Source organism: Salmo salar, chromosome ssa22, assembly GCF_905237065.1.
Source record: "Salmo salar chromosome ssa22, Ssal_v3.1, whole genome shotgun sequence".
Taxonomy (NCBI): Eukaryota; Metazoa; Chordata; class Actinopteri; order Salmoniformes; family Salmonidae; genus Salmo; species Salmo salar.
The window spans coordinates 22270704-22298469 of record NC_059463.1 but is presented as its reverse complement, the minus strand read 5'-3'; the positions used below and the strand labels follow the sequence as shown (position 1 = coordinate 22298469).

General features: G+C 42.3%; 2 protein-coding genes across 15 annotated transcripts in view; one reads left to right on the top strand and one right to left on the bottom strand.

Annotated features, from left to right (window-relative positions):
- The first annotated feature begins 974 nt into the window (after nt 1-974).
- LOC106583007 (protein-arginine deiminase type-2) lies at nt 975-22377 on the top strand. 3 transcript variants are annotated; one of them, XM_014166726.2, is made up of 16 exons: nt 975-1275; nt 4820-4988; nt 5475-5544; nt 6062-6123; nt 6418-6535; nt 6798-6950; nt 8216-8289; nt 9258-9361; nt 9480-9591; nt 9846-9953; nt 10060-10211; nt 12804-12951; nt 13197-13290; nt 15331-15407; nt 21013-21138; nt 21387-22377. In XM_014166726.2, exons 1-16 carry the CDS (start codon nt 1100-1102, stop codon nt 21618-21620), a joined length of 1977 nt encoding a protein of 658 aa, XP_014022201.1. In that variant the 5' UTR covers nt 975-1099; the 3' UTR covers nt 21621-22377. The 3 variants fall into 3 exon arrangements, with proteins under 3 accessions (XP_014022201.1, XP_014022200.1, XP_014022199.1); XM_014166725.2 differs by having other exon boundaries at nt 8099-8289; XM_014166724.2 differs by having other exon boundaries at nt 976-1275; nt 8096-8289.
- Nucleotides 22330-27766, bottom strand: part of LOC106583006 (rap1 GTPase-activating protein 1) — a 153695-nt gene continuing 148258 nt past the window's right edge. For 5 of the 12 annotated variants that reach the window (XM_045705841.1, XM_045705842.1, XM_045705843.1 and 2 more), the window contains 5 exons: nt 26179-26295; nt 25002-25155; nt 24748-24859; nt 24557-24657; nt 22330-23975 (listed from right to left, as the gene is read on the bottom strand). In XM_045705841.1, coding sequence (XP_045561797.1) covers nt 23892-23975; nt 24557-24657; nt 24748-24859; nt 25002-25155; nt 26179-26295 — 568 coding nt within the window. In that variant the 3' untranslated portion in view covers nt 22330-23891. The other 7 variants (XM_014166719.2, XM_045705844.1, XM_014166718.2 and 4 more) reach the window with 5 other exon arrangements.

The window sequence follows — 27766 nt, the reverse complement described above, 5'->3', positions numbered from 1 at the left end:
ATCACAGTGCCATCCGTTTTGTCACCAAAGCCACATATACTCCCCACCACTGCAACCTGTATGCTCTCGTTGCCTGGCCCTCGCTTCATATTCGTCGCCAAACCCACTGGCTCCAGGTCATCTATAAGTCTCTGCTAGGTAAAACCCCTCCTTATCTCAGCTCACTGGTCACCATAGCAACACCCAACCCAGCAGGTATATTTCACTGGTCACCCCCAAAGCCAATTTCTCCTTTGGTCGCCTTCCCTTCCAGTTCTCTGCTTGCCAATGACTGGAATGAATTGCAAAAATCACTGAAGCTGGAGACTCATATCTCCCTCACTAACTTTAAGCACCAACTGTCAGAGCAGCTCACAGATCACTGCACCTGTACATAGCCCATATGTAAATAGCCCATCCAACTACCTCATCCCCATACTGTTATTTATTTTTTTGCTCCTTTGCACCCCAGTATCTCTACTTGCACATTCATCTTCTGCACATCTAGCACTCCAGTGCTTAATTGCTAAATTGTAATTATTTTGCCACTATGGCCTATTTATTGCCTTACCTCCCTTATCTCACCTCATTTGCACACACTGTATATATACTTTTTTTTCTTCTATTGTGTTGACTGTTTGTTTATTCCATTCCATGTGTAACTCTGTGTTGTTTGTGTCACACTGCTTTGTTTAATCTTGGCCAGGTCACAGTTGTAAATGAGAACTTCTCAACTTGCCTACCTGGTTAAATAAATGTGAAATAAAAAAATACATAAATAAAAAACTGCATTGTTGGTTAAGGGCTTGTAAGTAATCATTTCACTGTAAGGTCAAATGCAATTTGACTGCTATGCCATTTTAGCCACATTTCCTTTTTGGGATCCTTATTATCCACCCGCACAGTAGCTGGTGGAATGCACATCCAATTGTTGAGTACGCCATTATACTCTAGAAGACTTATGCAAATTAGCATAGGTTTGGTTTGCTGGGTAATTGCAGCCTCATATTACATGCAGAAAAACACCCCCTCAACAATAGGGCCAATCCTTAGACCTGTATACACTACACCGCCATGTCTCATTCCATAATTCTGATTCACTGCAACGTAGCCCATCACCATGAATGTTTCCCAGGAGCAAGTTTCTTTGACCGGGCACCCTAATCTCTTTAATAGGAGAATAGCCACCGACAAGCCAGTAGACCAGATGTACCAACGGACATTTCGCCTCGACCTTGACAAAACTTCGAGGGCTCTTTACGTTGTCGGCACAGTGTTGAAAGTGAACCTGAACAGGTATGTGTCAATGCTACCCGACCCAGATAGAATTGTCTCTTCAGGCGGTAGTAGCTGGGTAGCCCTATTATTGTTAGCTAGTGTAGGAGACAAATTGACATTAAACACACTGATGTAATCTGTTTTTAAATTGCATTGTTGGGAAGGGCTGGTAAGCAAGCATTTCACAGTAAAGTCGACACCAGTTGTATTCGGCGCATGTGACATACAATTTGATTACCTTTGAATTAACAGTAGCCCCGTTTGTCCCCGGTTTCCTTGTTCTGACTATCACATGAACGCGGCATAAATCCGCATTGTTTTATTTCGTTAACGAAATTGTAAGCTATATGGCGATGCAACGGTACAATAAAAGGTGCACTATACAGAGATCGTGCCCACATTTCCTCGTTGCTAAAATTGTTTCAATTCAGACATTGAAAATGTGATAACAAGCAAGTATACCCATACGGAAAAGTAATGTGGCCATATGATAATATATTTATAAACGTGACAAACATTTAAAATGTTATGTATTTTAATAATATACATCTTACCCTCACAAAAAGTGATGTGTACAGTACCAGTCAAGTTGACACCTTATTCAAGGGTTTCTTTATTTGTACTATTTTCTACATTATAGAATAGAAGACAACACATGGAATCATGTAGTAAAAGTGTTACATCAAAACATAGAGATTCTTCAAAGTAGCCACCCTTTGCCTTGATGACAGCTTTGCACACTTGGCATTCTGTCAACCAGCTTCATGAGGTAGTCACCTGGAATGCATTTCAATTATCAGGTGTGCCTTGTTCAAAGTTAATGTGGAATTTCTTTCCTTAATGCATTTGAGCTAATCAGTTGTGACAAGGTAGGGGTAGTATACAGAAGATAGCCCTATTTGGTAAAATACCAAGTCCATATTATGGCAAGAACAGCTCAAATAAGCTGAGAAATTAGTCCATTACTTTAAGACATGAAGGTTAGCCAATACAAAGCACAACGAACTTTGAAAGTTTCTTCAAGTGCTGTCGCAAAAACCCATCAAGCACTATGATGAAACTGGCTCTCATGAGGATCACCACAGGAAAGACCCAGAGTTAACTCTGCTGCAGAGGATAAGTTCATTAGAGTTACCAGTCTCAGATTGCAGCCCAAATAGTCCGACAGTCCAGGTCACAACAGGTAATCCCACAGATATTGTTCTCTTTACTCCCTCTCTTCATATAGCACTTTGTTCAGGCTGATTCCTCCTTTATCCCCAAGCACTCCCTGGCTTAACAAACAACATCCTTGCCTCATTGGGGCAGGAAGTCCATATAAGGCTCGGGGGTGGAGCCAGCAGGCTACAAGATATCTCCCCTCAATAACCCCTCCTCACCTCTCCCTGCCTTCTGCCACAATACATAGAGTATATAAGCATATATGGGCATATGTTTCCACAATATATGCCACTACAAAACATACAGTATAAGTAATATACATATATTGCCATATTACTTTCCCATATGGGTAGTGTAGAGAATCATTGTACCATCTAAACAGCTGTGAAATTTATTTTCTATAACCAAAAATATTTTATTTTCAGCTGTTTTTGAAGCTGGTGAGCAAAGATCTACGACTTCTTAGACTTATTTCAATACGAATGACAGATCTATAGCTCATATTTCTATGTGAATTTGTTCGGGACACCCAAAAAGTTACGTATTGTAGCTTTAAGATACAATCAAAGACAGTACAGTATGAATATGGGCTAAAACTGCTTCTCCAATAGAAATCCCTGATCACATTTATAGGTGATGTCATGGCGACGTTGGCTAGATAAACTCATACGTAGAAACACGTCATCGTGTCTAACGGTCGTCTCGCACCGAACTGCCCATGTGCTCAAATATGGGTTGTCGTGTTTTATTTATTCATTTATTTGAATTGGATTAAAAATATTTACTAATGTCATGCGTTGGTAAAAATGTTTGATTTGAGGCTAATATACAATAATCTCTGTTATTGTTTGTGGAAAAATGTACCCCATTTGTTTTATTATTCAGCTATGAGTAAAATTAAGATGGCACACAAGATTGTAATAGTTACTATAGACAATTTGTCTCATGTAAAGTGGTGGTGCCATTATCTACATTTCATTAGCCTGAGAAGTTACATCAAATATCAAATGATGGTGATATATTTTCAAATGACTAATTAGGCTACATGATCAACTGACTATTTTGTTGTCATATATTTGGGATATTCCAACTGCATAAATATTTGGATCATTCCCTCTATTGGACTGAAAGGACTGTTTGTGCATGGCATTTGTATTCAGCGGAGGAGTCGGACCACATGTTCTTAAGAGGGAGTCTGCATCAGTGATGTCTTTCTGCTAGTCAACAGACTCTTTTGTTATTCTTACAAGCTGCCAATTCATATGACACCAGTCTTGCCAATCGAGGGCAAAGATACAGTGCAACTGAATTAGACGGGTTATGAACAAATATGGCCTATGATTTTGACGTTAACAGGATAGAAAAGAGTGTTAAGCCCAACACAAACCACCATTCTGAAGAAATAAACCTATCGTAGGGAATTCCAACTGGGATTTGAACCCAGGTCCAGCGACTGTCAAGCCAACACGTTAACTGTTACACCAAGAGGTAAGAACCTGTTGATGAGCTAGCTAGGTGTTGAGTTAAGGTCGCTACAATATTGTGGAACTGTCGTGCCTCTGAGGCTGTGGTAGGTTTATTGGAGACTCCACAAGATATTATTACACAGCAGATACAGATGGTTTCATAACAATGGTATGTGCAAAAAACGAAATGCTTCCTCTCAAGGGACATTTCTATTTGGTATTGTTTAGAGTAGCCTAGACTGTTGTTCAGGTAAATACTATTCTTCCGTGAAAAACTCTGTTCCTTTGGCATGGACCACCTCCCTGGTCCAGCCTGGAGCCCTGGACTTCAGGTGTTATGTTTTACAGCCCGAGCTTAATGTTTATAAACAGGTGTATACTTAGTATAAACACCTTGAGATGTAGTTTGATATATATATAATATATATACTGTAAGTACATCCTTATTGCCAGTATTCTTGTGAAATTATACTAGTGTAGGTTGACAGTCCAGTATTTCTCCCCCTTTGGTATGTTACTCATTTTAGAGGGATGTAGTAGACATCATACCTCTACGATGACTGTAACAATGTAACTGTAGAACGAGCACTACCATCTGCTGCCTCTGGAAATAGGAGATTATGAACTGTACTCACTGCTGGTGGTCCACTGCACTATAGGCACAGTATATTCACTTGTTCTCTTATATTCTTTTATTTTGTGTCGTTGACTGTACATTTGTTTATGTGTAACTCTGTTGTTTTTGTTGCACTGCTTTGCTTTATCTTGGCCAGGTCGCAGTTGTAAATGAGAACTTGTTCTCAACTGGCCTACCTGGTTAAATAAAGGTGAAATAAAAAGAAATAAATTGTGTTGTCTCTGTTATTGCTATAGATTTGTGCAAGCAAAGCATCAGGATGTGACGTGTAACTGTCACGTGTATGTTTTTCCCCTAGGAGTGCCCCTCCCAGCTCTACGTACTTCTCTGTGAAATGCAGCCCCAACGTGCAGTACAGGATCACCCCACCCCCAGCGAAGAGTGGACCAATCCCCACCCCTTTCAATGGGAATACAGTGCTTCTTCTCACCATGGACACTGCCAGCGAAGTGGAAAATGATAGCAAGGTAAAGTAGGCCACAGGCCTGTACTGCACGTTGGGGCTGCATGAAAACTACTCTGAGACATCAGTATGTGAAATCATATTAAAATAATCCAGAGTTGACTATTCCCCCTTGTGACTGAACACGCTGCAGGGAAGTATTTAATTAAGACAAGTATCCGCAGCTCCTCTCAAGAGTGGCATGCAAACCACACAGAAATAATGCCAATGTGGCCCTGTCTCAACCTGATACCAGAGAAATGTCAAACGTTGGAAAGTGAAGTGGTACACCACAGTGCCAGTCCTATTGATAAGGGATTCCAGGGTTATGTTAAGCCAGTGCCAGTTCCAAAATGGGCCGGGTGTCCAGATTCTCCACTGAAGTAATGTACTGTACATATCTGGACAGGAATATAACATTGAAGACCCCCCATCAAAACACAACCACTGCTTTGGTCTAGAGATGTTATTACTTTACCTGTGACTTTGTAAATGTTCTCCTTTGTTGCAGCTATCGGTCATGTTTTATGGAAAGAAGAAGGAGGTGTTGGGTAAAGCTGTCGTTCACCTCACCGCTTTTGGTATGTCATGTCATGCTGATGACAGGAGAGCACACACATATAAACTACTCTGACCCCATTAATACCATACCTTTTGTACTGTAAATCTGTCAGTTGTACATTTCGTGTTAGAGACAATCTGCGATTGCTACATCCATTTATGGATCTTTTCAAATAATGATATACTGTATATCCATTGATTCTTGAAGAATATAACCTCATTAGCGTAGGTCTACTATCGTACCACATCAGAACCCAAAATATAAGCTTGTTTTACTCCAGTGTTTGTAAGCTATGTAAACAAACACTCTATGGTCTCAAAACATGGTTAAAACTATCATTTTATATCATGAATGGTCATCTCTATGAATTTGTGGTTACATTTCTCTAGTGGTTATGTTAGCCCCATCCCTCAACTTTTTACAAGGGGCTTTGTTTGAACTGCAGATGGCCTCTTTAAGGTATATTTCATTAGTCTATTCTAGACCCAAAGCAGCTTATGAGCTTCAATGACACAGAGGCCCTGTCGATCTTACAGAGATCTCCCTGGATGTTGATGCTGATCGAGATGGCCAGGTGGAGAGGAACAACCCCAACAAGGTTAGTTATATCTGCTGGGTTTGTCCAGGCAGGTTGCTTTCAGCACAGATGTCACTATCTCTGTCTCCTAACACAGCAGGACACAGAAGGAGACGCTCTAACATGAATAGGCATGTCAGAAGATTAGTGTTCATGCTATAATCCTGGAAGATTGTCAATGCATTCATAGGAAATTCAATTGAATGTTGTACTTTTCCACTCAGCTGTAAATGTAATCTAACCTCTTGCAAACAAATTGGGAAAAGCTCATTTGACAGGGCAGTGTTTGTTTGTTTGTCCCTGAATGATCTTCAGGGATCCTGGATGTGGGGGCCTAATGGCCACGGTGCCATCCTACTGGTCAACTGTGACTCAGAACACACCTGTCGGAAGAGCCTGGACAGTGAGCATGCTGAGGTCACAAGAGTCTCAGGTATAACAACATCCAAGTCGTCCTGGTCTACTGAGCTGACAGCCAGGCTGACAGTGCTGCAGGCATTGCAATAAATCAACATTTAAAGGCTGCAGGTCTCTTGTGTGGATTCATTAGAGAGGAGCAGCAGTTATGTTTGTGTTGGCTAAATACAAAATGCCTGAGCTAGGAGTGTCTTGTTTGATTAGATGGATCCTTGTGTCTTGTGTGGTTGATGGGTTGACAATTGATATACATTAATGCCAATATTTCGAAATGTCAGATCTTAAAGATATGTCCCCCATGGTGCTGCGGACCAGTGGCCCGGCCAAGCTCCCAGAAGGCTACAAGTTGACCATGCACATCTCCCAGGGTGATGCAGAGTGTGTGAGGGTCTTCAGGACCAGGTCCACAGCAGGCATGCACCAAACACTGAGTGAGTCAAATAAATGATGTAATGAGTCCAGTCTGTTCAGATCTTGTATGTGGTGTGTGTGGCTGTCCTTGCATGTACAACGGGAGTGTCAAACTCATTCCATGGAGGGCCTGTTGTTTGCTGGTTTTATTTTTTTCCTTAAAATTAAGAACTAGACAACCAGGTGAGGGGAGTTCCTTACTAATTTGTGACCTTAATTCATAATTCAAGTACAAGGCAGGAACGAAAACCCGCAGAAACTTGGCCCTTCGTAGAATGAGTTTGACACGTGATGTACAATGTGTGTACAATTACAGTTTTATGGCTGAATATTATATTAATGGGAGGTTAAAGAAGTTAAAGAAAGTGTGTTTTATCACTTTACCCCAATTTGCTAAATGTTACTTAAGACAAAATCAAGATGTCAATATTCTTGCTGTTTTTTGTAAAAACATTTTTAAATTACAAATTAATTGGAGCAAATTCAGAATTTGTCATTGAGTTCAGGTCCAACAATTTTTTTATTTCTTTTTTTTATCCCACCGCCTCTGAAAGAGACACATACAGGTTGGAGCCACACTGGGTGCCTGTGTAGCAGGTGTTGTGGGGGGTTAAGTGCCTTGCTCAAAGGCTCAACAGTATCTAGGTTTTGATACCAGCAACCCTCTGATTGCCAGCTCACATCCCTGTCAGACCCAGGATTCAAACTTACGGTTGCTGGTTCGCCTCTCTAACCGCTAGGCTACCTGCCGCCCTGTGGTTAACTTGATAACATTTGTAAAGATCACTCTGCCAGATCCTGGTTGCTAATATTCTAATAGTTAATTTAAGTTTATGTGACAAAACAAGTAAATATAGTGTAGAGAATCCTTGTACCATCTAAACCACTGAAATATATTTTCCAAAACCAAAAATATTGTTGTTTCAGCTGTTTGAAGCTGGTGAACAAAACTAAAAGAAAAAGATGGAAAAACTAAACTTTAAAACATGAAGCATAGAAATAGTGCACATAGACCTGATCTACTGCTTCTTAGACTTGCTTTCAATGAGAATGACAGATTTATAACTCACATTTCTATGTTAATTTTGTCAGGTCATACAAAGTGTTACATATTGCAGCTTTATGCCAGCCCTATTATTTACATTTAAAATATTATTTACTGCAGCAGAAAACCTGTTTTACAAGAGCTTTGTGAAGGACTACCCACTAGTGGTAGGAGGTGAGGATCTGTCCAAGGAGGTACCTTGCCTCTGGGGAAACGCTGAGATGAACTTTTACGTTGAAGGCCTGAGGTTCCCTGACAAAGACTTTGAGGGCCTAATCAGCATCAACCTCAGCATGCTGGAGCCGAGCTCTCAGGTACGTTGTAGTTTAACACTTTTATTGTTTGTTTGTTAGGTGTGCTTGCTGAAAGCAAAGCACAACTTTAGAAACTGTTCATACTTCTTATTATTCCACTGGGAGCTCTAGGGCCAAAACCATAAAAGCTACCAACACCAAAACAACTTAAAATGTGCAGACTGGCACCGGTCAATGTGCTTGAGAAATAATTGTTTATACTACTTATACTTTTCACACTACAATCATTTTTGCATAAATCCCAATGCAATTTAATGGCCATAGACACGAATGGGAAAAATTCAGGTCATAACTAGTCTTTACCGTTTAAGCTAGAAACACCATTCAAACTTTAAAAGGTGCAGACCGATCTGGAATAGTGTGCTTGTATACAGCTTTTTGATACCATTTTATGCTTTTGAACTATAACCATTTAAAGTGTACTTAAAAGCTCCATAGGCTTGAATAGGAAGTATTTGGATTCGCCTCTGCTCTTGAACTGTTAAAGCTACAAACACAACCCCAATGTTGGCATGGGTAGACTGACTGAACTTAGATTTCTTCAACACAGCTTTTTCTACCATTCCTACTTCATAAACTAAAATGCTTGTTGTATCCCCATTTATTTAAATGGCGGAATGTAGACTTCAATATTCTAAACTGAAATCACAGGCACAAAACTCTCAGAATATTCAAACAAAAATATTTGGAGCTTAAAAACACTTGCTGTGTGATGATCTAGTACTTACCCTAGCCTACTATATTAGCCCACTATAACCTCTATTGTAAAATAGGTCACTATAATTAACACAGCCTATGAAAACTATTACTACTGCCATCACTACCACTACTACTACCATTTCACAACAATAAATACTTTGACTAGCAAGCACACCACATTTACTTCAATAAATGTCATTTTCTAGTTTAAAACTTCCAAGGTTATGTATCTTTATCCTGGACTCATGTTTTTTTTTTTTTTTTGCCAGGGCTTTCCTGAGACGCCCATCTTTACAGACAAGGTGGTGTTCCGAGTGGCTCCCTGGATCATGACACCCAACACACTCGACCCTGTGGAGGTTTTTGTCTGCAGGTGAGAGGCAATGATGATGATGATAAAGAAATTATGATGATGGCATTGATGTTGATGGAAATAATGATGCCAGCTGTAAACGTACTGAGACAAGTGTTTTTGTGCATTGGTAACACAGCACAACTGATAATGAACAGTTCTTAAAGAGAATGAGGAGGCTGGTGGAGAACAGTGGGTGCAAACTGAAGATTTGCCCTGAGGATATGAACAGAGGAGACCGTTGGATGCAGGTACTGTAAGCCGTGGGATTCAGCTCGTGATCTTTCAAGCCATTTTGTGCTTGAACTCTTTGTCACTTGAACACTTTTGAATTCCAACCTGTTTTCAATCTAAACAAAATGTCTTCCATATGTTTGCTAATCATTGTGAATTTAAATTCTAGGTACCCTCTTCTTTAAATGAAAGACATCAGAACAAAGACTGGTGTCTTGTTTCTAACTGCACAAAAAAATGTATAGAAATGTAATAGAGGTTTCTCTCTCAGGATGAGATTGAGTTTGGCTACATTGACTCTCCTCACCAACGTTTCCCTGTTGTTCTGGACTCCCCCCGAGACGGACACCTACAGGACTTCCCTTATGATGTGCTACTGGTAAGAAAAGGCATTCACAACACCTAGAGTTAAAATGTACTTATCTCTGAAATGTGAGTGGTGTGGTGGACCTGTGTCTTAACCTCTCTCTACCTGGTGCCCTCAGGGCCAAGACTTTGGCTATGTGACTAGGACAGCATATGGCAAGGAAGTGAGCAGCCTGGACTCGTTTGGTAACCTGGAGGTTAGCCCTCCAGTCACTGTAAATGGAAAGAACTACCCACTGGGTAGGATCATCATTGGAGTGGCCTTCCCCACGTGAGTGTAACATATACACCTTTCAAACCAAGGCATTTTCCCGCCAACTTTAGCATCCCACCAACTGTTTGCAGACTTTTATTTATATATGAAAGGTATTGCCGGTGACAAAGCTTCTACTTTTATTTCCGCCAAATGACCTAGTCATGATTGTGGTAAAGTTCTGCCTATGGCTTAGCATGAAATGTACTAAGGCATGTCACTTCACCCATCTCTATGCATAACCCTCCATGTGGTGAGCTTTCTTAACCACAACTGGATGGATTCATAAAGAATTACTGTGGGAATAAATATTCCTGAACGACGAAAATATGGAATAAAGTACGCTAATGCAATTGAAGGCATCAAATTGTTGGTTACTGAAACTCCCAAAGTAATCCAATTGTTATAATAGGCCTACATTTGAAGCAAAAGCCTACAGTGGGGGAAAAAAAGTATTTGATCCACTGCTGATTTTGTACGTTTGCCCACTTACAAAGAAATGATCAGTCTATAATTTTAATGGTAGGTTTATTTGAACAGTGAGAGACAGAATAACAACAAAAAAAATCCAGAAAAACACATGTCAAAAATGTTATAGAATTATTTGCATTTTAATGAGGGAAATAAGTATTTGACCCCTCTACAAAACATGACTTAGTACTTGGTGGCAAAACCCTTGTTGGCAATCACAGAGGTCAGATGTTTCTTGTAGTTGGCCACCAGGTTTGCACACATCTCAGGAGGGATTTTGTCCCACTCCTCTTTGCAGATCTTCTCCAAGTCATTAAGGTTTTGAGGCTGACGTTTGGCAACTCGAACCTTCAGCTCCCTCCACAGATTTTCTATGGGATTAAGGTCTGGAGACTGGCTAGGCCATTCCAGGACCTTAATGTGCTTCTTCTTGAGCCACTCCTTTGTTGCCTTGGCCGTGTGTTTTGGGTCATTGTCATGCTGGAATACCCATCCATGACCCATTTTCAATGCCCTGGCTGAGGGAAGGAGGTTCTCAGCCAAGATTTGACGGCACATGGCCCCGTCCATCGTCCCTTTGATGCGGTGAAGTTGTCCTGTTCCCTTAGCAGAAAAACACCCCCAAAGCATAATGTTTCCACCTCCATGTTTGACGGTGGAGATGGTGTTCTTGGGGTCATAGGCAGCATTCCTCTTCCTCCTCCAAACACGGCGAGATGAGTTGATGCCAAAGAGCTCCATTTTGGTCTCATCTGACCACAACACTTTCACCAGTTGTCCTCTGATTCATTCAGATGTTCTTGGTGACTATGGTCCCAGCTGCCTTGAGATCATTGACAAGATCCTCCTGTATAGTTCTGGGCTGATTCCTCACCGTTCTCATGATCATTGCAACTCCACGAGGTGAGATCTTGCATGGAGCCCCAGGCCGAGGGATATTGACAGTTCTTTTGTGTTTCTTCCATTTGCGAATAATCGCACCAAATGTTGTCACCTTCTCACCAAGCTGCTTGGCGATGGTCTTGTAGCCTATTCCAGCCTTGTGTAGTTCTACAATCTTGTCCCTGACATCCTTGGAGAGCTCTTTGGTCTTGGCCATGATGGAGAGTTTGGAATCTGATTGATTGATTGCTTCTGTGGACAGGTGTCTTTTTTACAGGTAACAAGCTGCAGTTAGGAGCACTCCCTTTAAGAGTGTGCTCCTAATCTCAGCTCGTTACCTGTATAAAAGACACATGGGAGCCAGAAATCTTTCTGATTGAGAGGGGGTCAAATACTTATTTCCCTCATTTAAAATGCAAATCAATTTATAACATTTTTGACATGTGGTTTTCTTGATATTTTTGTTGTTATTCTGTCTCTCACTGTTCAAATAAACCTACCATTAAAATTATACACGGATCCTTTCTTTGTCAGTGGGCAAACGTACAAAATCAGCAGGGGATCAAATACTTTTTTCCCCCACTGTACTTGCACGTGGTCAACTATTTCAGTACCCAGATGTTGTGAAAATAGGATCCTGAGACTCGCATGCTTTTGAAAACCCAGATTGCTATTATTTTCTATCAGTATCGTGTCTGTTTTAATTAACAAAATAAATATTGATTTCATGCATGGCGTAGCCATGTAGTATATAGGCTACACAGACCAGTATAACATAATTAAACTCAAAATATACCATTATATTCTTTTGAAAATACATTTTATTACTTATGTTTCTTAGGACCTAAAATGAATTATTAATGGATTTCATTGTAATGGAGTATATTCACTGGATTTATTCAAATCGATCCACATCTACTCCCAATCCTAACTTGCTGGCATGTGCATGGGAGATATAAAAGGCTTACCCCTGCACGAATGTGGTAAAAAAAACATTGGTCGATTTTTGTATTTTTTTTTATTTGTATTTTTTTACAGGCAACATACCGTAAGGACTGTCTGTAAAGGGTAATAACTAGGGGTTAGCTGCTTTGAAGGAAATTCATCAGTTTTTTTAGATACCAATATTTATCTTTAGTTGATTTAAGACTTCAATAACCTTCCTGGTACTTCCTTCTATAAAGTTCTTGTTAATGAGTATGTGGAACATTCAGATAAGTATGTGGCCAGTGGTGATAAGGCTTTTTGACTTTTCAGGGCTACTAAGGGCCGCAACATGACCAAAGTAGTGCAAGACTTCCTGTGGGCTCAGAAAGTCCAGGAGCCCATTGCGTTGTTCTCTGATTGGCTCCTGGTTGGGCATGTGGATGAATTCATGACCTTCGTCCCAGCTCCGGACAAAAAGGTACAAATCTTCTCAAGGAAAACATTTTTTTTTCACTCTTTCAAAAAATTCTAGTAAAATGACATTGCTCTGTAATCTAGAGTAGAAATTAGTGAGATCCTTTGAGCACCAGAATTGTTCATCCCATCTATTTGCACTTGGACATGACACGGACTTTGGCTGCCCTGTGGTTATGTGATAGTGTAAAGCTCTCAGGATGTCAAAGGAAGGGCACAGCCAATGTTGTCTTTGTCTCCCTTTTGCAGGGATTCCGGCTTCTGCTCGCCAGCCCCGATGCAAGCTACAAACTATTCAGGGGCTTACAGAATGACGGGCATGGACAAGCCAAAATGTTTGATGGTAGGCCTTTTGTTAGGGTGGGTATTCCCAAACTGGGGTACGTACGCGCAATGCCGTTGGGGGTACGCCAACATTTTCAAACAGTCCATTTAGATTTTCCAACCGGGCTAAACATTTGGGTGAGGTTTTTTTCTCGCTTGAGTAGCCTCGTTTCACTGCCAAAAATAAAATGAAACCATCTAGTGTTCAGAGAAATAACAACACAATGTCAAATACAGGTAGCCTAGTCAAATAATTAACATCCAATCACATTAACCTTTACTCTCTCGCGGGAATTCCACTAATGGTCCGTATGTAGCCAAATGTAGCTGCTGCTCATTCCGTTTGTTCAAAAATTGATTAATGGTTAAAAAAAGTAAGGCCCGCGTCCATAGAGACACATACCAGCTCTACTGGTAGTACTGCTAGTACCAGCAGTACTACACCTGCACCTGTCGACGACACAAGCTACCGAGTGGCTAGGACAGGCAAGCCCTATACTATTGTGGAGGACTTAATTCTTCCTGCTGCTGCGGATATGGCTGGGACAATGCTGTATTGTACTGGACAGCTTTGTGACATCAAATGGACTTTGGTGGTCAAGATGTGTTGGTATCTGTACTGATGGAGCAAAAGCCATGACAGGGAGACATAGTGGAGTGGTAACGTGTGTGCAAGCAGTTGCTCCCGACGCTACTTGGGTACACTGCAGCATCCACCGAGAGGCTCTTGCTGCCAAGGGAATGCCTGACAGCTTGAAAGATGTTTTGGACACTACAGTGAAAATGGTTAACTTTGTTAAAGCAAGGCCCCTGAACTCTTGTGTATTTTCTGCATTATGCAATCATATGGGCATCGACCATGTAATGCTTTTACAACATACAACAAGTGCGCTGGTTATCAACGGGCAAAGTATTGAGAGACGAGCTTAAAGTTTTCTTTACTGACCATAATTTTCACTTGGCTGACCGCTTGCATGATGACGAGTTTCTCACACGACTGGCCTGTTTTTTTTCTTGCCTGAATGATCTGAATCTAGGATTACAGGGACTCTCCGCATCTATATTCAACGTGCAAATTGAGGTTATGATTAGGAAGTTGGAGCTCTTCTGTCTGCATTAACAAGGACAACACATAAGTCTTTCCATCATTGTATGATATTTTGTGTGCAAATGAACTCAAGCGTACGGACAATGTCAAATGTGATATAGCGAAGCACCTGAGTGAGTTGGGTGTGCAATTACGCAGGTACTTTCCCTAAACGGATGACACAAACAACTGGATTCGTTATCCCTTTCATGCCCTGCCTCCAGTCCAATTACCGATGTCTGAACAAGAAAGCCTCATCAAAATTGCAACAAGCAGTTTTGCAAAATTTTTATTTAATCAGAAGCTACTGACAGATTTCTGGATTGGGCTGCACTCAGAGTATTCTGCCTTGGCAAATCGCGCTGTTAAGACACTGATGCCCTTTGAAGCCACGTACCTATGGGAGAGTGGCTTCTCGGCCCTCACTAGCATTAAAACTAAATACAGGCACAGACTGTGTGTGGAAAATTATTTAAGTCTGAGACTCTCTCCAGTATAACCCAACATTGCAGATTATGTGTATCCTTTCAAGTACACCCTTCTCATTAACCTGTGGTGAGTTATTCACAATTTTAGATGAACAAATAAGGTTTTATAAATAACATGGCTAAATAAAGAGCAAAATGATTGATTATTATATTATTATTTGTGCCCTGGTCCTATAAGAGCTCTTTGTCACTTCCCACGAGCCAGGTTGTGACAAACACACTCATTCTTATGTTTAATAAATGTATCGTATAGTGTGTGTGGCAGGCTTACAATGATGTCAAAAAACAATATTTGAGAGTGTGCTGACCCTGGTTCTAGATGGGGTACACAGCTGGAAGTTGAATGTTTGAAGGGGTACGGGACTATAAAAAGTTTGGGAACCACTGTGTTAGGGGACTCATTTCAGCATGTCTGTGTGTTTCACTGTATTAATAATTGTATTTGTCACTCATCAACACCAACTTGAGCTTTTTGATCCCACAGGTCTTGGAGCAGAAGAGATTACAGTAGATAAGATTTTGAGTGATGAGAAACTCAAGGCAGAAAACAACTATGTCCAGGTGAGGCCAGAATGACTAGTTACTCAGAAGCAAGCAGAGCTTTGCATGGCTTGGTTTTTTTCCAAGATGGCGTAGCAGTGCAGACGTGTTTTGTTCGTCCTCTCGTGTACTTTTGTATTTTTCGTATTTTTTTGTATATATTTCAATTTTATTTTCAGTCTCTTTTCCATTTTAGTTCAATTATACCTTCCGGTAACCTGCCTCACCCAATGTGATACGGAACCGATATTATTTTAACCTTATAGCAAGAACCATCTAGCGATCAGAAGCTAACCAGCTAATTAGCTACAAGCTATTTAGTCATTGTTAGCCACTGCTAGAGGCCTTTACCTTCTGCGCAGATACCAGCCCTTTTTTTAGCCTGGATAATACTCGCCAGCCTACCAGTATCGGACTGTCTCTCTACTACAACGCCGGATTACTTCCGTAATCCCAGGACCATTACTCCTGATCTTCACAGCTAGCTAGCACCCACCGAGTTACCTAGTACTGAAGCTATCCCTGAGGCCCACCTCCCGGCCTACTCAGTTGTTCACCCGGACTCCACCCAAACACGGCTTGAACCCACTACTCCACCAGATCCTCGCCGTAAGCTCTTGACCTTGGCACTGGATCACCGCTGCTACCGAGTGGCTATAGTGGCTAATGCCCCTGCCCCGAAGCTAGCACCAGTTAGCCGTGAGCCAGGTGCATCTCCCAGCTAGCAAACTAAATTACTACAACTGCAATACCTCTTTCACCATCTGGCTTGGATCCTTTGTCAACACGCGCCAGCATGACTGGTCTGCCGGACGAATACTCCATCTGCTGTGCCTTCAACCTGCCTCCGTCGGATGTCGGAGCAGATGCTTCTACTAGCCCTGGGCTACTAACTTTAAATGCCATGTCGCACGCGTGCTAGCGTAATAGCGACTACTCCGCGGCTTCCCTGTTCCATCTATTGCTGCCCCCTGGACCCTATGATCACTTGGCTACATAGCTGATGCCTGCTGGACTGTCCATATATCATGGTACTCCATTCTGTTTATTTTTTGTTTATCTGTCGGCCCCAGCCGCGAACTCAGGCTCTGTGTGTAGTTAACCGACCCTCTCTGCCCAGTCATCGCCATTTTACCTGTTGTTGTTGTTGTTTTAGCTGATCAGCTGTTGCTGTCTCGCCCGTTGTTGTCTAGCTAGCTCTCCCAGTCAACACCTGTGATTACTTTATGCCTCGCTGTATGGCTCTCTCAAATGTCAATATGCCTTGTATACTGTTGTTTAGGTTAGTTATCATTGTTTTAGTTTACAATGGAGCCCCTAGTTCCACTCATCATACCTCTGATACCTCCTTTGTCCCACCTCCCACACATGCGGTGACCTCACACATTATAACCAGCATGTCCAGAGATGCAACCTCTCTTATCATCACTCAGTGCCTGGGCTTACCTCCGCTGTACCCGCACCCCACCATACCCCTGTCTGCACATTATGCCCTGAATCTATTCTACCACGCCCAGAAATCTGCTCCTTTTATTCTTTGTCCCCAACGCTCTAGGCGACCAGTTTTGATGGCCTTTAGCCGTACCCTCATCCTACTCCTCCTCTGTTCCTCGGGTGATGTGGAGGTAAACCTAGGCCCTGCGTGTCCCCAGGCACCCTCATTTGTTGACTTCTGTGATTGGAAAAAGCCTTGGTTTCATGCATGTCAACATCAGAAGCCTCCTCCCTAAATTTGTTTTACTCACTGCTTTAGCACACTCCGCCAACCCTGATGTTCTTGCCGTGTCTGAATCCTGGCTCAGGAAGGCCACCAAAAATTCAGAGATTTCCATACCCAACTACAACTTTTTCCATCAAGATAGAACTGCCAAAGGGGGAGGAGTTGCAATCTATTGCAGAGATAGCCTGCAAAGTTCTGTCATACTTTCCAGGTCTATGCCCAAACAGTTCGAACTTCTAATTTTAAAAATTAATCTCTCCAGAAATAAGTCTCTGACTGTTGCCGCCTGATATCGACCTCCCCCTTCGCTCCCAGCTGTGCCCTGGACACCATTTGTGAATTGATCGCCCCCCCCATCTAGCCTCAGAGTTCGTTCTGTTAGGTGACCTAAACTGGGAGATGGAAAACTCACACCATCAATCACCATTCTTGGTTGTAATGTGACTATACCATCTGAGGTGATCATACTCAACTCAATTGTTCTGCCACACAAAGACCTCAACAGGAGCTTCAAAAACCAAATTATACTGTAGTTCATTTGCTGCGTTCATTTAGTGTCAAACTAATTAAGGATTGTAGCTTGAAGAACAATGTCACTGCCTCTGGGTTATTGTATATAAGATGACGCTGGGTGTTTGGAAAGATTGTGTAGGTTTTAGCCTTTATGAATTAAAGGATGTTATGAGATGGTTGGGAGGATGATAGTGGGTTGGTTAGATTACCTCGACATGAATGTCATCCCTGTACTCCCGTAACAAAGCGGCCACACACCTGTGTTTCGGTGGAAAGCTGGGGAATGGGCCTGGAGAAATGTAACCACTCAATTTCAGAGCTATGGATGCAACCATGTTGAGGCTAGACAGTGTTTTAACATCGGAGTGGAACCAGCTTTTATTATTTCGGGTTCTGATGGGGTGCGACAGTTGAACTAAGCACATGCGGTATGTATAAGTTCATCTTCAAGAATCAAAGTGGATGTGTGCACACAATTAAGTCCAATGGATGTAGCAACTAAGGATTCTAGTTTCACATCCCTATGATTAGCTCTGGATTCACTACCATGTAAGGGAAATTAAAACAATGGGTACAAAAAAAATGCATGAAATGTATGTATTCACTACTGTAAGTCGCTCTGGATAAGAGCGTCTGCTAAATGACTAGAATGTGATATGCTTAACACCCCGGCAGTCGTACAATCTAAGCTAGATGCCCTCAATCTCACACAAATCATCAAGGAACCCACCAGGTATAACCCTAAATCCGTAAACATGGGCACCCTAATAGACATTATCCTGACCAACTTGCCCTCCAAATACACCTCCTCTGTTTTCAATCAGGATCTCAGCGATCACTGCCTCATTGCCTGTATCCGCTATGGGTCTGCGGTCAAACGACCACCCCTCATCACTGTCAAACGCCCCCTAAAACACTTCTGCGAGCAGGCCTTTCTAATCGACCTGGCCCGGGTATCCCGGAAGGATATTGACCTCATCCCGTCAGTCGAGGATGCCTGGTCATTCTTTAAAAGTAATTTCCTCACCATCTTAGATAAGCATGCCCCGTTCACAAAATGCAGAACTAAGAAAAGATATAGCCCTTGGTTCAGACCTGACTGCCCTTGACCAGCACAAAAACATCCTGTGGCGGACTGCAATAGCATCGAAAAGTCCCCGCGATATACAACTGTTCAGGGAAGTCAGGAACCAATACACGCAGTCAGTCAGGAAAGCAAAGGCTAGCTTTTTCAAGCAGAAATTTGCATCCTGTAGTTAGGTACCACTGAGGCTAAGTAACACGGTCACCACCGATAAATCCATGATAATAATAAGCAATAAGCATTTCTCAACGGCTGGTCATGCCTTCCTCCTGGCTACTCCAACCCTGGCCAACAGCCCCCCCCGCAGCTACTCGCCCAAGCCTCCCCAGCTTCTCCTTCACCCAAATCCAGATGGCAGATGTTCTGAAAGAGCTGCAAAACCTGGACCCGTAGAAATCAGCTGGGCTAGACAATCTGGACCCTCTCTTTCTAAAACTATCCGCCGCCATTGTTGCAACCCCTATTACCAGCCTGTTCAACCTCTCTTTCGTATCGTCCGAGATCCCTAAAGATTGGAAAGCTGCCGCGGTCATCCCCCTCTTCAAAGGGGGTGACACCCTACACCCAAACTGTTACAGACCTATTTCCATCCTGCCCTGCCTATCTAAAGTCTTCGAAAGCCAAGTTAATAAACAGATCACTGACCATTTCGAATCCCACCGTACCTTCTCCGCTGTGCAAACCAGTTTCCGAGCCGGTCACGGGTGCACCTCAGCCACGCTCAAGGTACTAAACGATATCATAACCGCCATCGATAAAAGACAATACTGTGCCGCCGTCTTCATCGACCTGGCCAAGGCTTTCGACTCTGTCAATCACTGTATTCTTATTGGCAGACTCAATAGCCTTGGTTTCTCAAATGACTGCCTCGCCTGGTTCACCAACTACTTTGCAGACAGAGTTCAATGTGTCAAATCAGAGGGCATGTTGTCCGGACCTCTGGCAGTCTCTATGGGGGTACCACAGGGTTCAATTCTCGGGCCGACTCTTTTCTCTGTATATATCAATGATGTCGCTCTTGCTGCGGGCGATTCCCTGATCCACCACTACGCAGACACCATTCTGTATACTTCTGGCCCTTCCTTGGACACTGTGCTAATAAACCTCCAAACGAGCTTCAATGCCATACAACACTTCTTCCGTGGCCTCCAACTGCTTTTAAACGCTAGTAAAACCAAATGCATGCTCTTCAACCGTTCGCTGCCCGCACCTGCCCGCCCGGCTAGCATCACCACCCTGGACGTTCCGACCAAGAATATGTGGACAACTAGAAATGCCTAGGTGTCTGGCTAGACTGTAAACTCTCATTCCAGACTCCTATTAAACATCTCCAATCCAAAATCAAATCTAGAATCGGCTTTCTATTTCGCAACAAAGCCTCCTTCACTCACGCCGCCAAACTTACCCTAGTAAAACTGACTATCCTACCGATCCTCGACTCATCTACAAAATAGCTTCCATTACTCTACTCAGCAAACTGGATGCAGTCTGTCACAGTGCCATGCGTTTTGTTACCAAATCACCTTATACCACCCACCACTGCGACCTTTATGCTCTAGTCGGCTGGCCCTCGCTACATATTCGTCGCCAGACCCCACTGGCTCCAGGCCATCTATAAGTCTATGGTAAAGCTCTGCCTTATCTCAGTTCATTGGTCACGATAACAACACCCATCCGTAGCACACGTTCCAGCAGGTATATCTCACTGATCATCCCCAAAGCCAACACCTCATTTGGCCGCCTTTCCTTCCAGTTCTCTGCTGCCAGTGACTGGAACGAATTGCAAAAATAGCTGAAGTTGGAGACTTTTATTTCCCTCACCAACTTTAAACATCAGCTACCTGAGCTGCTAACCGATCGCTGCAGCTGTACATAGTCCATCTGTAAATTGCCCACCCACCCAATCTACCTACCTCATCCCCATACTGTTTTTATTTTATTTACTTTTCTGTTCTTTTGCACACCAGTATTTCTACTTGCACATCATCATATGCTCATTTATCACTCCAGTGTTGATCTGCTAAATTGTAATTATTCGCTCCTATGGCCTATTTATTGCCTACCTCCTCATGCCTTTTGCACACACTGTATAGACTTTCTTTTTTTTCTACTGTGTCATTGGCTTGTTTATTGTGTTATTGGCTTGTTTATTGTTTACTCAATGTGTAACTCTGTTGTTGTCTGTGTCACACTGCTTTGCTTTATCTTGGCCAGTTCGCAGTTGTAAATGAGAACTTGTTCTCAACTAGCCTACCTGGTTAAATAAAGGTGAAATAAATAAAAGTAATAGCCATGCTGCCACCCTACAGAGCTGTATAGACTGGAACAGGGATGTCCTGAAGAGGGAGCTGGGTCTAGACGATGATGACATCATTGACCTGCCCATCCTTTTCCATGTGATAGAGAACAGGGCAGTGGCCTACTACCCAGACATGGTGAGAATACATTGGTTCTACACTAGAACACCTCATGCTGATCCCTAACCCAGAACCAAAGTACTTCTTACTTTATTTCTGGGACCTATTATTCTTACAGAATGGCAAACCTCTCAAAAATGCTGCCAAATCAGCTTTGTAGTTTTGTGATGATTTTCTACATGTGATTAAGGAGTATGTTCAAGTCATCTACTACCCAAGTAGCCCAAGAGGCAGTTCCTAAATGAGGCATATGTCTCTACCTCCAGGTAAACATGATTGTGTTGGGAAAGAACCTGGGCATCCCTAAGCCGTTTGGGCCCAAGGTGGATGGCCGCTGTGCCCTGGAGGCAGAGATGACCTCCCTCATGGGGGGCCTGGGACTCAGCTGCACATACATTGATGACTTTGCCTCCTACCACAAACTGCTGGGAGAGGTTCACTGTGGCTCCAACGTACGCAGGGAACCGTTCTCCTTCAAGTGGTGGAACCTGGAGATGTGAAGGATTTGGGGGGGAAGGAACGGTTGTAGTTAGAAAGAAGGAATCATGCTTGAAATAAACAGCAGTAACAATCACCAGCAGCAGTTGCCTTCAAACAACCACAGTAGTCCTCCAACGGTATTACACCTTTGTCTTTATTAAACATATTTGGCTTCATTTACAAAAGGGTGAAAAGCAATATTTACAAACAAGACTTTGGAACTTGAACAAGGGCTTAAGCGGACTGTCAACGAGAAGAGCAATACAATCACCTGAATCAAGCACATTGCAAATTAGATATGTTGTTTGAATTGGCTGGGGGCTCAATCCAAATGTCTTGCATGTACCAACAGAACAACAGGACCACAGAGAAATGTGCAAATATAATCTGGAGCCACCAGAGGGTGTAATCCAACTACTGGTATTCAAGCATTTTACAAAGACTAGTGATACCTTTTGTGATAAAAAATTTTTTTAAATATATTTTGAGTTTGTGTGCAATACACACTGACTCCAAAGGCTCTGTTAACATGATGAAACTTAACTTTATCATCTTTCCAATTAATAGTATTTTATTTCATCGTAATCTTCAGAATGGTGTTTTAATGATTAAATGCAAGACTAACTGCATTTTTGATGTAGTGTTACTTAGACAGGGATCCTTAAGATTCAACTGAAAGATTGTATGAAAACCGAATGTTCTAATGTCAACAGAGAAAGCACAACTAAATTCCACATTGGCTCTTCATTTTATTGAAATAAAAAGTAATGAAAACCATGCCCTTCATATCAGTTATTTTCATCACATACATTGGAGGGAAAATGTCTCTACTCAGGCAATGTTAGACGTTTCACAAGAGACCCAGGTTCCATTCATTGAGAGCAGATATGTACAAATTAATAGACATCTGTTTAGTTTTACATTCAAACCAGTTGGTGATAGATTCCAGTTGGCAAAGTCCACCGTTGGATAGATTCCTTATATGAAGGGGGTTACCCTCCTACAAAGCAGCTTAACACAATCATCAAAAAGGCAACTTCAAGACTTGTCACAGTGTAATTATTTTTAGAAATAAGTCCGATTTTCAAACTATCAGCAATCTGAAAACGTAGTGCCGGTTTCCCCATCTTTCTCAATCAAAACCTATATGAAACTGATAAAGTGATTGTATATGTGCATTGTGCACTGAAGTTGACTGGTTTGGAGTAACACATCACAGGAACAGTCCAGGGACAACACCTATTTCGAGCATGGTACCAGTTCACTGGGGGTTGCAAGCAGATTTACACCATGCACAGTTGTATACACATCCAAACACATACTTTATTCCAAACCACTAGCTTGATTTAAAGAAAAAGCTGAAGACTGTAGTCACTGGACAGTAGCTTGACTTTGGAGGCTGTCTGCTTTGGTTAGGTCACCTTGGTGGAATGTCTGCGGTATTATCTACAGTATGGAACAGGGATGAAGACTGATGAGTCATTTAGTTTGGACACTGGACCTTATCAGTAATTCAATACTTCCATGTTTTTTGCTCAGCTTAAATGGCATGAAATAGGATGAGCATAATTGTTGAGTCAGTAAAAGATTTTCCATTTATCAACATCAACTGTGAACTGTAATTGTACAGTTTGTTAGGGGAAGTAGTGAAATTGAAACCAGCAGCAGCATGATGACAAAAGTACCTTCTATCAAAAACATGTAACATTTACTAAAAGTTACTAGTCAACATCCACCATTACACTCATAATTGAAACACAAGGATTGATGTGACAACAAAGGATCCAGGACACCAAGAGTAACACATGTACAGTATCATGGTGGAATGTGAGGTTGATGGGTGCAATAATGTAATTTCTTCCCACAATGGCAACAGGACAACACCCTGATATCCTCCTCATGCATTCCTCCTTAGCCTAACAGAAAGTCCTGTTGTACCTCATACATGGTCTCCTGCAAAACCAATCTATTGAATGCATAAGATCCACCCCTGCTTCGACCTTCAAAACAAAACAATAAACAATGCCATTGAGAAGACAAGGGAGACTATACAATGAGAAACCACATGAACAGATGCAGGCTAAGCGAATCAACAGACGACAGCCAGAGGCGATGCTGTGTGAGTGGCATTCCTTTTGGATGGGGTGCTGGACACTCCTCTCCTTCACCCCTCTAGGCATGCTGGGAGTCAGCCACATGGAGTTAGAATGAGGGTGGGCTGTAAGTGCATGTCCATGGACCTTGGCTGTACAGACTAGACTAGCCTACACCAGGTCTGCCTGTCCCAGCGACTAGCTCTGATCCTCCTCTGCGTCTGTGGTGGAAAACACGTGTGCTTGCTTCATCTCCTGCAGGGGGTGCCTCTTATGGGAATGCTGTGAGAGGAGAGAGAGATTGGGGTTAGACCCTATCTGGTCATCACACATAACCAATCCAAAAACAGACATGGGTAACACATGGTTAGTTACATCTACTGACTTGGAAAACTCCAGGTACCTGCTAATGGACACCCATGTAGTGATCAATGGGGAGAGGCTAACAATTCTGGACACACAGACAGACACAGAAAGAGATTGACAAGGTTAACAAAGACCACAATTACTGAACAACAATGAAGGGTAAGTTTATACATTTATAAGCCCATTTATTAACACCGATATATACCTGTATGTCAGTGGAGGCTGCTGAGGGTGCTGACAGCTCATAATAATGGCCGGAACGGAGTGAATGGAATGTCATCAAACCATGTGTTTGTGTTTGATACCATTACACTTTTTCCACTCCAGCCATTACCACAAGTCCGTCTTCCCCAATTAAGGTGCCACCAACCTCCTGTGCTGTATGTTAGCAGAACGAAATCTGTATTTGATTGTATTCCATTGTACACATCTAGTACAGTGAACGAGTGTAGATGTTACAGTGGATCTGATTATTAAAATAGTATAACCAATCTTACCGATGACGACTTATCCTGTGACCTCTCTGTCTTGTCTCGGCTCTCTGCCCTTTTGAGCTCTACCCTTTTGCCCCCCTCAGTCTGATGGGGCAGTGCAGGTGCTGTCAGGGAGGGGCAGACGATGGGCCATCATGACAAAGTAAACCTTTGGAGCCTTATGGCAGTATTGAAAACACTATTAAAAAGCTCACCTGGAGAGCCGACCTGGCTGGTGGCACTAGTATTGCTCATACTATCCTCTACCCAGGAGACGTACGCAAATGAGTCCTTCTTGTGTGGTGTTCCAGAAGAGCATAGACTCTCCTGCAACAAACAAAAACACAAGAGCAAATGTCAGTCAGGATATTTTTCGAGTGTGTGTCACAATTACATAGACATGAACCTCTATGTTACGGTGTGTTGTATGTTAGTGAGTGAGGGTGGGTGGGAAAACAATGGCACCTACCAGTCCAGTGTTGTATTCCTCGATGCACACATTATCGTGTTCCTCCACCACGCTGGCAAAGCTGCTAGCATTGGATGAGGAGCGGGACAGGTCCTGGGCCTCAGGGATGTATGGAGCCCTGCAACAGATGGCGGAACTACACACCTGGGTCACTCTGGGGTGACAGGAAGCCTACAGGTTAAGCACGTTGGGCCAGTAACTGAAAAGTTGGTTTATATCCCCGAGCCGACAAGGTAAAAAAATCTGCCGATGTGCCCTTGACCAAAGCACTTAACCCGAATTGTTCCTGGATAAGAGAGTCTACTTAAATGACTAAAATGTAAATGACCACTAATACACACTGCAAAAAGTGCAAACTAAATGTAACCGATGTGAAATGGCTAGTTAGTTAGCGGTGGTGCGCGCTAATAGCGTTTCAATCAGTGACGTCACTCGCTCTTTGAAGTAGGGTTTCCCCTTGCGTTGCAAGGGCCGCGGCTTTTGTGGCGCGATGGGTAACGATGCTTCAGTTGTTGATGTGTGCAAGGGTCCCTGGTTCGAGCCCAGGTTGGGGCGAAGAGAGGGACGGAACCTACACTGTTACATTGATGCTGTTGACCCGGATCATTGGTTGCTGCGGAAAAAGGAGGAGGTCAAAGGGGGGGTGAGTGTAACCGATGTGAAATGGCTAGTTAGTTAGCGGTGGTGCGCGCTAATAGCGTTTCAATCAGTGACGTCACTCGCTCTGAGACTTGAAGTAGGGTTTCCCCTTGCGTTGCAAGGGCCGCGGCTTTTGTGGCGCGATGGGTAACGATGCTTCGTGGGGTGTCAGTTGTTGATGTGTGCAAGGGTCCCTGGTTCGAGCCCGGGTTGGGGCGAAGAGAGGGACGGAACCTACACTGTTACATAAACAAGCCAAAACATCTTATATTGAGTGATAATTCACTTTTTTCCCCTTTTCTAGTTGTTTCTTATCAAGTTAAATTATCTAACGTCATATAATTTGTCTTATTTTAACCTAAAACAGGCTAAATACAAATAAATTATATTATTTCAAGATATTTTACCTTAATCATCATATTGAAGGTAAATTATCTTGAAAAATATCTTGAAATATTATAAATCATTTTTTGCAGTGCACACACACACATTCTTCAGCCTGGGTTCAACTGAGCCCTTTTGAGTGCTGTCAATTCACCTGGTTCTTGTGGTGGGCATCTCTGGTGAGCTCTGATTGGATGAGCTCTCTGATTTGGGGTCCTGGGAGATGTGTCCGCTGTCTGGGGTCCTCTGTGTGCTGGGGGACACTTCCCGACTGAGGGAGGTGGAGAGAGAGAGATCAGTGTGCAGTCACAGCAGCAAGATTTGTGACCTGTTGCCCCAAGAAAAGGGCAACCAGTGAAGAACAAACACCATTGTAAATACAACCCATATTTATGTTTATTTATTTTCCCTTTTGTATTTGAACCATTTGCACATCGTTACAACACTGTATATACATAATATGACACTTGACATGTCTTTATTCTTTTGGAATGTCTGTGAGTGTAATGTTTACTGTTCATTTTAATTGTTTATTCCACTTTTGTTTATTATCTACTTCACTTGCTAAGGCAATGTTAACATATGTTTACCATGCCAATAAAGCCCCTTGAATTGAGATGAGGATGCTAATGCCCATCGGTTTGTTGATTGGAAGAGTCAAACACCAACATGTCTCTCCAGTGACCTCACATATCTTCAGAGCTGCCAACTCTCACACATTGGCCGTGAGACACACGCATTTGACTCTCTTCTCGCGCTCTCACGGCTAGCGTGTTTACTTTTCAACTGTGCTCCAAATCGTTTTGAAATCAAACCACCTGCTCCTGCGATTCACAGCACTCTGAAACGCGGCACATTAAAGCATATGATTGGTCTAGTTATGTGAGAGATCAAGGGGATTGGATGCATGTTTTAAAGAAACGCCTCTCAGATTAGGGTGGCGCTGAATGGAGAGAGAACGTACTCCGCTGATTTTATATTTGTCTTAGTTTAACCTAAAACAGGCTAAATACAAATAAATTATATTATTTCAAGATATTTTACCTGTAAAAAGAGTAGCATGCTAGCACTATTTTATGTAAAATGTTGTGAACAAAATTAGGTTACTGTTACTCCCGTCCATAAATCTATTGCAGAATGCAGCCCTTTGACAGCATGTTCTAAAATCGATGTAATCCACACTTGCAACAAAAAGGCAGCAGACCTACGTTATGTTTTAGCAGGGAAGTTTTGTAGGGTGACCTGATTCGTAACTGTGAAAATAACTTTGTCGAACAGATTGTGAACCCAAAGTGTACATTTGATTCTAGAGTGGGGAAAAAATGTATTAATAATTTGGTTAGGGTGTAAGGGCAGATTCATGTCATCTTGTCTTCATTAGATTTTATTATCGATTTACTTTATTTAGTCTGATCAGTGAAACAATTCTAATTCTTAACACTGGGCTAAAACATAGGGTCATTTATTTTCTTATCAGCAAGAACACTACTGTTATTCCCCAAACGTATTTTATTATTCCACTTCTTACCAATTTTCCCAGTTTAACCACATATTTGAAATTTGATATGCCTACTATTTTTGCAGCCATTCATGGACAGTTTTGAATAAGGAATACAAATAAGCATTGGATATTAAAAGCTCCAGGAATCAAATATTATTTTTGACATGTTAGTATTATGCACATGCTAGGCAGAGATGGTAGGGGGACTCACAACTCATAAACATGTCATATTTTCTCTATG

Coding starts and splice junctions, on each gene's coding strand:
- LOC106583007 (XM_014166724.2), top strand. CDS start 1,100: ATGAATGTTTCCCAGGAGCAAGTTTCTTTGACCGGGCACCCTAATCTC. Junction 1,276..4,819: donor TTGAAAGTGAACCTGAACAG/GTATGTGTCAAT, acceptor TTTTTCCCCTAG/GAGTGCCCCTCCCAGCTCTA. Junction 4,989..5,474: donor AAGTGGAAAATGATAGCAAG/GTAAAGTAGGCC, acceptor CCTTTGTTGCAG/CTATCGGTCATGTTTTATGG.